The sequence below is a fragment of the Cataglyphis hispanica genome, chromosome 3 (genome assembly GCF_021464435.1).
Source record: "Cataglyphis hispanica isolate Lineage 1 chromosome 3, ULB_Chis1_1.0, whole genome shotgun sequence".
Classification (NCBI taxonomy): Eukaryota; Metazoa; Arthropoda; class Insecta; order Hymenoptera; family Formicidae; genus Cataglyphis; species Cataglyphis hispanica.
Window position 1 is genome coordinate 1,369,842 of NC_065956.1, and position 8,619 is coordinate 1,378,460.

Below are 8,619 nucleotides of genomic sequence, written 5' to 3' on the forward strand. Positions count from 1 at the left end.
GAATTAATATATTATATTAATAATTAATATATTAATATATATATATACATATATATATATATATATATATATATATTATATATATAATATATTAATATACATAATTAATATATTAATATAATAATTAATATATTAATATATTAATAAGTTGTATCATTTATGCATTTATACTTGAATTAAAGAAGAGAAAATATAATTCAATATACATATTATCTTTCGAGAATTTTGTGAGAATATTATCGCGTAAACATCTATGCGTAAAGGATTACGAATTCATTTCGTTACGAAACGCATTACTTTTTCTTTCAAGTCGTCCTACAATGTTTTATAGGAAAACGCGATGCCGCGATATAAATTATATTTAACCGAATAACCGGGGCACATATAACTCCCGCAGCATTTCAAAGGAATATGGGAACGCCTCGGACGGGGGCGTCTAGAAGGCGTTTTTGCGGTCTCTCCGAGCCGCTCAGCTGCGCCGAACTTAGCTTACGAGAGAGGGCCTACAGCGGTCGTCTTCCAAACAACGTCTCAAACCAAACAAACGTTTGAGACTCAGTTACCAACTATGCCGCGGACTACGGCGCAAATACATCTCTCGCGACCTCCTCTAAATCGTAATATCGAATTGCTTTGTACGCTCTGAAACGATAATTAGCATAGAAATTTCACAGTTTCAAAAAGCACTGTCATATGTTATTGGAATAGTTGTCCAAGTAGATGTATAAATATACAAAACATGATTATATAAATAGATTAAGAAAGAATACATTTATAGATTTGACATTTATTAGAAATAAACTGATTTCTAAAATAATTTTGATGAAAATATTTACTTATTAATATAATTGTTAAAACAAAAAAATAATCCTAATAAATATATTTATATATATTTATTTATTAAGATTATTTTGTTTGTTTGTTTTATAAGTAAATATTTTAGATATTGTTTTAGAAATCATTTATATATATATATATATATATATATATATATATATATATATATTTTAACTTGAATAAATATTCTAAATATGAGCCTTTATTTATTTTTAGCTCTTGTAGCTTTTCATGTAGTCGATAAATAACAGGTAAATATTATTCATCGTAAAGGATGCATGATCCCTCTATCTAATAATAAAAATATTTAAAAACTAGCAGAACTTGAATTGGAATATTTGACACGTGTCGCGACGATCGAGAATCCACAAAGAATGAGAACCTCTTTCGAGAAGTAACGCACGTCTCGCGGCACGCAACGGCGCATCGCTCTGTGGCTGCTTCTCTGGCAGGTGTATGAAGCGAGAAATAAAAGAAAAACGGCATATCCTCTTCGCACGGAGGCTGACCGAGAGAGCGAGGGAGGAAGGAAAGGAAAGAGAGAGAGAACTCGCGAGAATGGAGAGTAAAAAGAGGGTTTCGATTTATGGACTCTCCTGCATTACATTCGAGCGATTAACCACTAACGATTCGATCGCGTTGACATTTCGGCACGTGGAACGAATGTAGGCGAACGGATAATCTGATCGCGGCATCGCGACGGCGATCGTCTCTTTCCCGGAAGTCTCCCTGTCCGGCATTCACCCTCGCATTCATACGAGCGTACAAGCATACATACTATACGCATACATACACATATATATCGCTCAACACTGTTGCATATGACAGCGAACGGCGACGTCTCTCTGGCGCGTCTAGGTTATGTTATTCGCATTCCGGCGCGGTGCCGCGATGCACGCGAGGATGAAAACTCGCGCCGACGAAGACGAGGATCACGGCATCGATGAGAATAATCACTGGACGCGAGGAACACGAGACAGAGAGTCGTTGCTCTCGGCGCTAGTTTCTGTCAATGGGGCAGCACTGTCCAGGGCACTAACAAACGAACCAAAACACAGAATGGAGTAGCCGAGAGACGGCTGTCATCGATGATTGTCATACGATTCTCGGCGCGATTACGAGCTCGATCGATCGATTGAAAGACGCGAGAGGCGGACTTTAAATACGCACCAGATGAGATACACTAGACACACCAGAGAAGACAGATATAGAGCGAGAGGGAGAGAGACGTTCGTCGCTTTATTTTCCACACGAGCCACGCACGGCGCGAGTATCCCCGTGCGCGAGATACACGGCACTATCGACGATGCACACTCACCAGGCTGCTTGTTGGCGATCTTATTGAAGCAGTTCTGAAAGACCTCGTAGAGATGCATCGGCTCGTCGTCGCTGGCCGCCATGTTTTCGCACGAGACGTGAAAACGAGTGGACGTTCCGTGGTCGAGGTGAGTGGGCACGGTTTCGCGGTGTGGCCACCCGCGGAGCCACCCTCCTCCCGCTACGATCACCCACACTACTGAAGCGCGCAGCTTCACGGACGCGGCTCTTATACGGGCGCAGCTGGCGCCACCTCATGTCCGCGCTTCAGCTTGAGCGCCACCACGCTCGCGGTTTGCGAGCCGCCTTTCGAACGAAGCGAATGATTCAACTTGTTCTTCTTCACTGAATTTAATTTTCTACACTGAAAACACAAATATATATACCTTATGTTAATTAAGCGATTCGATGAAGTTTTGTAGATTATATTATTTTAATTTCTAAAAATTAATGAATTTTTCTAAAGACACTTTCAAAACTTTCAAAAAAATTTCATGATAATAGATTGTAATGAATTCGCGCCATATTAACAACCAATTTTTCGAGGATAATTTTTCTTCAAAACGAACGTTTTGTTTACATCAAAATCTTTTATTTACAATTGACAAATAGGAATAATTATACAAAATAAATTCTGGATGTATTAAAACTATTAATTACATACAAGCAGTATCGAAATTTATAGTACATTAGTATATAAGATTCGAATCGCAATGTGTTAGATTAATTGGCAAAATAGATGAGAGAAACTATATAATTCGTATATTATTATCGATTAATTAAAATAACTTACACCAACGTAATATTTTCATATTATATTAAGTAAAAAAGATAAAAATATTTTTCATATAAAATATATGAGATTATATATATATAAAACGAAAAATAGAGAATATTAATATCAATAAATAAACACACATATATAATCTTTAATCATATCATAAGTTGCATATTAACAGCATCAATAAATAATGTCAACATTATCTAAAATATATTATTTCACATGTATATATTGTATTTGGAATTGATATTTCAAGCAAATTTCATTCTATCTTAAACTCCCTCAAAATCGGAATTTTGTGGAATAGGCTGTGATATGTCCTCATAGTCTTGCCGGCCATAACCTGTAAATAATTGAAACAAAGTAACATACAAACTAATCTTTTTTATGAAATCATTACGAAACAGGAAATTGCTGCTGCGAGACACTACAATTTCATGCAACATAGATTCAGGCGCAAAGCAATCCTACGAGAAATAAAGAATATACAGAAGATAGAATAGATAACTATGACACACAAATAAGCATCTCTAGATGATTAAAAATTGTTGATTATTAATGAAATAATTATAATTTGCAATAAAGCATATAACTGTCATGCACATACTTAAAATCAGATCTTGACGAAGCACTGACGCACTACAAAAAGCGTAGATGTCTACCCAGTGATTTACTGACCCAAGGCAGGACTCGGTGCAAATACTGTGGCTAAACTGCCATTTCTCCCCTGGCCTATTCGCAGCAGATATATACTCGAGATAGGACGAGCAATTAAATTTATGATCATAAAAGCTGCACTAAATTTATTAGAAGCACCTACAAATTGGTTCAATTAGACAGATATATAGTTTGTATGAGATAATCAGTAAACAATTAATATCTTACTTCTTTTTCTTATCTTTTATTAACATAGAAAATGTGCTTGAATATATTCATATATATGTTCAATATATAAACTATACTTACTAAAGTCTGAAGGATAGTAAACTGATAAAGTCACCACATCGAGAAATATAGAAATTACATTTATAAAAAGTGCCTATAAGAAATCATAGTAATTGATTTCAAATTTAAAAAAATAATTTTCTTCTTTCTGTGTTTTTAATAACTTACAAATTGAAGTGGTTCATCTGATTCATTACTATGAACAGCCCACAATATACAAACAAGGAATAACAAATTATAAAAAAGCACAGACTGTGGACACCAATTTCCTTGAGTACTCCTATAAAGTATTTTACACAATTTGTAATAATACGAGATTTTTATAAATAAATGAATGCAAAATATACTTTATCATAGTTGTTCTTACCATGTTACAAGTACCAAATGTATTGCAAATATAATCTGGAAAAATATATAATAAAAAACAATATATAATAAGATATTTTATTTTTGTTATTACAGAAATTTATTAACATTCATATATTTATAGTTTATAAGATTTTATTTTATCATGAAATATTAAAAATTCACATAAAAAATATGAATTTTTCATATTTTTCAAATAAATGACGTTAGGTTATATATACGTCATACAATGACATTATATTTACGAAAACACTGAAAATGCGTACATTGAGATAAAACAATGACATAAAGCAATGAATGAAATTGATTTTTTATTTACATACCTTTAAAGGAAAATGAGATAAATTGGTTATATTAGGCATTTTCGTTGCACGTGACTATAACTATATAATGCGACAAAATAATGACGAATTATAACACGATCAAAATATATCTTTCTGCAATGGAGCACTATGGAGCACTATCTAATCTATTTTTCCGCCTACAAAACTAACTCGATAATGATGCAAAATATTTATATGTACTGCGTATATCAGCTGTCTGGCCTGTGGCGCAGCGCCTTTTACAAGTATTGCCATCTGACATTTCTCCATTAAACTATATAAGATTCGAAACTAATTTCACAATTGTTCAACGTTCAAATATCAATCTTTTATAAAAAAAATATTATAATTGCAATCTTGAGTATATCATAGTAATATATGGGGATAAACGATCATGTATATTTGCCCTAAATATCTTGAAATGAAAAGAGGAAATATGTATATCGTGTATTTTTCCGTCTTTTATAACGTAAAAGATAAGGAAAGAAAATCAAACTCTTCTATATCCGTCTTTGTCACTCTTAATTCCACCTTTATCACCGGTTTATCTCTCCATTCTATGACGAATGCAAGGAATATCGTTACAGCAAATCATAAAACAACATGTACATAAATACCTGGTTATAATCGTACATCGCTTTTGCTGCATTCCGGCGAGAAAATAATGGAGTGAAATATATGTCGGTGCGGGGGAAGGGGGAAAGAATTTTGCTCAATTTCGGGCACACATACAGGCGATATTCAGACGATTTTACGCGATGATCAACACGTTACGATAAACGTCCGATACTCACGGAATACTCGCGATTAGTTTTCGCGCGCGAGATCGACTTTTAGAAAATGATAATCGCGAAAAACACGGAGCGATCCAAATCCGACTGTGCGTTCTATCGCAGCGCGTGACGTCACTAGCCCGCGTAAAATCTATCGACAAGCGCACAGATTGCGATTCTCGAAGTAATGCAATCGACCAATCGATATGAGACATACTTCCATTCGATACTGTCAATAAAATCGCTTTGTCTCTCTTGCACAGCATGTTTAGATATAGCATCTAGCGTCTGTGCACTTACACTTTAGGCTAATTCGATTGTAATTTTATTGATTGTACATCGAAGCCTCGATATATATTTTGTTATGTACATATACGTAAACATACATGTACATATGTGGATTACGCTGATTAGATAACGTTATGAATAAAAAATTTAGAAGATTTTTCCGTTAACCTCAAATTAAGTTATAGGTTATAGCATATGTTAATTGTTGTTCATTGATAATTTTTTTACGTGATTATATTGTGACGATAAAAAAATATTTGCATAATATGTTATGTAGAAGTCGTTACATCCTGAGGCAATTTCGGCCTTTTGTGAGATTTTATCATGAAGAAGCCTTTATTATTGGTACTACACCAGAATCTAGCTCACCAGTGTATCAGGTTAAAAAAAATATATTCGTGTATTTTATTATTTTGTTTTGTAATTCTTGTGTTTCTCTTCCTTTCCTTCTGATAATAATATATTTCATAATTTATAAAAATATGTTAGCATCCGATATATATGCAATACTAGCATGCATATTGCAACATAAATATTTAGTGTTTTATTTATAAATTTTATAAATATTGTTTTTTTTTTTTTTACAATATTGCACAGGAGAATTATACACAAATGAAAACTCTTGTTGATCAATTGAAAAACACTGTGGAGAAGATAGTTGAAGGTGGTGGACAAAAAGCAAGAGATAGACATGTAAACAAAGGAAAGCTTTTACCTCGAGAAAGAATAAATACCCTTTTAGATAAGAATTCACCTTTCTTAGAGTTTTCACAATTGGCAGGTTACGAGATGTATGATAAGGAAGAAGTACCAGCAGGTGGAATTATCACCGGCATTGGGAGAATAGAAGGGTAATCTAATAAGTCAATTATAGTTTTTTTTAATATTATTTTTATCAGATATCTTTTTTTTTAGTACTAAATGTATGATAATAGCAAATGATCCTACTGTAAAGGGTGGGACTTATTATCCTATATCAGTTAAGAAGCATTTACGTGCTCAAGAAATTGCGGAAGAAAATGAATTGCCTTGTATATATCTAGTTGACAGTGGAGGTGCAAATTTACCTAGACAGGCTGATGTATTTCCTGATAAAATGCATTTTGGCAGATCTTTTTATAATCAAGCAAAAATGAGTGCTAAAGGGATAGCTCAAATTGCAGTCGTTATGGGAAGTTGCACAGCAGGTTTGTCAGAACTATATTATTCGTACATTCTTACTTTTTTATATTTTATGTACAGATTCATCATATATAATCATGTGTTATAGGTGGTGCATATGTTCCTGCTATGGCAGATGAAAATATTATTGTTGCTAATCAAGGTACAGTATTTTTAGCCGGTCCACCGCTGGTAAAAGCTTCAACTGGTGAAGAAATTTCAGCGGAGGATTTAGGCGGAGCTGCTCTTCATTGTCGGTAATTATTTTAGATATTTTAGATGTCACTATATTGATCTTTTATAAGAATGCTGACTTATAATCCTTAAACTCCAGACAATCCGGTGTCATCGATCAGTGCGCCATAGATGACACTCATGCTTTGCATCTGGCACGTCGAATTGTGAAAGATCTAAATCGGCAACCACCAATGGATGTAAAAATTAATAAAAATATTGAATTGCCTATACACGCCGTTGATGAAATTTATGGCATTGTTGGAACAAATCTAAAACATCCATTTGATGTAAAAGAAGTTATCGCAAGAATTGTGGATGGATCGAAATTTCATGAATTTAAGGCACAATACGGTGAAACTTTAGTCACGGGATTCGCTAAAATTTACGGCTATCCTGTGGGCATTGTCGCAAACAACGGTGTATTATTTTCCGAAAGTGCTCTCAAAGGCACTCACTTTGTGCAACTTTGCGCTCAAAGAAAAATTCCTCTGATATTTTTGCAAAATATCACTGGTATAGTTATAAAGTTTATTAAAGTTTACATTTAATGTGTTATTTTATATTTTAATGTGCGTTCTATTCAATCATACAAATTCATCAATATAGGATTCATGGTGGGTAGAGATGCAGAATCGGGAGGTATCGCCAAAAATGGTGCTAAAATGGTAACAGCAGTAGCCTGCGCGCAAGTACCGAAGATTACAGTAATAATTGGAGGTTCTTATGGTGCTGGAAACTATGGTACTTTTTATTATTCTAATTATTTAAATTATTTTTTGAAGAAAAAATATAATACATCAATATCTGATAGGAATGTGTGGTCGATCTTATTCTCCACGTTTTCTTTATTCTTGGCCAAATGCTAGAATCTCGGTAATGGGAGGAGAACAAGCAGCTAATGTATTGGCGCAAATCGCAAAGGAGCAACGTGCGAAAGAAGGCAAACAGGTACTATTCAATTTTTGTTCTTTTCTTTTTCATATACAGAAATTCATATATATTTTGATGATATAGTGGACTCAAGAAGAAGAAGAGAATCTCAAGAATCCAATCATTAAACAATTTGAGAAGGAAAGCAGTCCATATTATTCTAGTGCTAGGTAAGAAATATTGTCATTGTATAGAAAAAATTAACTTTTAACGTTTACAAATATTATTCTATATCTATTAGATTGTGGGATGATGGTGTAATCGATCCAGTCGACACGCGAGTTGTGCTCGGCCTGAGTTTATCTGCGAGTCTGAATGCACCTATACCTGACACTAAGTTCGGAATTTTCCGAATGTAATATGGGTACAAACTTTTGAAAGTAATTTGAAAGTATAAAAAAGTACTATATCAATGTTAAATTTTTATATTGTTTTGTATCTGATATCTAATCCAAAGATATTTTATATTTTATAAAGAAGATTTTTTGATTGTTATACATTCCAAATATATGTTTTTTTTTTTATATTTTACATTATAAATGATTTTGAATTGTCTACAAAAATGCTTTCCCTGGATGCATCTCATTACCTAAGACATTTATCTATAAATATTACCTACCTATAGAAATAGATTTATTATATTTTTATCAAAACTAACTTT

The 8,619-nt window shown here is 33.4% G+C and overlaps 3 protein-coding genes across 12 annotated transcripts in view; 1 reads left to right on the forward strand and 2 right to left on the reverse strand.

Annotated features, from left to right (window-relative positions):
• Positions 1-2,481, reverse strand: part of LOC126848500 (transcription factor 12) — a 112,931-nt gene extending 110,450 nt beyond the window's left edge. For 2 of the 7 annotated variants that reach the window (XM_050589485.1, XM_050589477.1), the window contains exon 1: positions 2,156-2,475. In XM_050589485.1, the coding sequence (XP_050445442.1) occupies positions 2,156-2,237 (82 nt within the window). In that variant the 5' untranslated portion in view covers positions 2,238-2,475. Of the gene's footprint in view, positions 1-2,155 lie in introns of all 7 variants that reach the window. The other 5 variants (XM_050589478.1, XM_050589480.1, XM_050589483.1 and 2 more) reach the window with 5 other exon arrangements.
• Positions 2,482-3,077: 596 nt separating this feature from the next.
• Positions 3,078-4,804, reverse strand: LOC126848512 (type-1 angiotensin II receptor-associated protein). Of its 3 annotated transcripts, none has more exons than XR_007687264.1 (6): positions 4,570-4,804; positions 4,248-4,282; positions 4,049-4,160; positions 3,902-3,974; positions 3,543-3,751; positions 3,078-3,278 (listed from the first exon to the last, which is right to left on the reverse strand). XR_007687264.1 is itself a non-coding variant. In XM_050589509.1 (6 exons), exons 1-6 carry the CDS (start codon positions 4,606-4,608, stop codon positions 3,208-3,210), a joined length of 468 nt encoding a protein of 155 aa, XP_050445466.1. In that variant the 5' UTR covers positions 4,609-4,804; the 3' UTR covers positions 3,078-3,207. The 3 variants fall into 3 exon arrangements, 1 of the variants encoding a protein (XP_050445466.1); XR_007687265.1 differs by having other exon boundaries at positions 3,539-3,751; XM_050589509.1 differs by having other exon boundaries at positions 3,614-3,751.
• An 819-nt stretch (positions 4,805-5,623) lies between these two features.
• On the forward strand, positions 5,624-8,434 carry LOC126848505 (methylcrotonoyl-CoA carboxylase beta chain, mitochondrial). 2 transcript variants are annotated; one of them, XM_050589498.1, is made up of 9 exons: positions 5,628-6,010; positions 6,228-6,481; positions 6,546-6,817; positions 6,901-7,048; positions 7,126-7,541; positions 7,635-7,769; positions 7,840-7,976; positions 8,043-8,128; positions 8,200-8,434. In XM_050589498.1, exons 1-9 carry the CDS (start codon positions 5,897-5,899, stop codon positions 8,315-8,317), a joined length of 1,680 nt encoding a protein of 559 aa, XP_050445455.1. In that variant the 5' UTR covers positions 5,628-5,896; the 3' UTR covers positions 8,318-8,434. The 2 variants fall into 2 exon arrangements, 1 of the variants encoding a protein (XP_050445455.1); XR_007687263.1 differs by lacking the exon at positions 8,200-8,434 and having other exon boundaries at positions 5,624-6,010; positions 7,895-7,976; positions 8,043-8,100.
• Positions 8,435-8,619: the final 185 nt, after the last annotated feature.

What these genes read in the sequence shown, in the direction of transcription:
- LOC126848512 (XM_050589509.1), bottom strand. Translation starts at nt 4,608, where the DNA reads ATGCCTAATATAACCAATTTATCTCATTTTCCTTTAAAG. An exon ending in TATCTCATTTTCCTTTAAAG is followed by an intron (nt 4,283 to 4,569) that starts GTATGTAAATAA and finishes ATATTTTTCCAG; the next exon opens with ATTATATTTGCAATACATTT. An exon ending in CATTTGGTACTTGTAACATG is followed by an intron (nt 4,161 to 4,247) that starts GTAAGAACAACT and finishes AATACTTTATAG; the next exon opens with GAGTACTCAAGGAAATTGGT.
- LOC126848505 (XM_050589498.1), top strand. Translation starts at nt 5,897, where the DNA reads ATGTTATGTAGAAGTCGTTACATCCTGAGGCAATTTCGGCCTTTTGTG. An exon ending in CTAGCTCACCAGTGTATCAG is followed by an intron (nt 6,011 to 6,227) that starts GTTAAAAAAAAT and finishes AATATTGCACAG; the next exon opens with GAGAATTATACACAAATGAA. An exon ending in TATGGGAAGTTGCACAGCAG is followed by an intron (nt 6,818 to 6,900) that starts GTTTGTCAGAAC and finishes CATGTGTTATAG; the next exon opens with GTGGTGCATATGTTCCTGCT.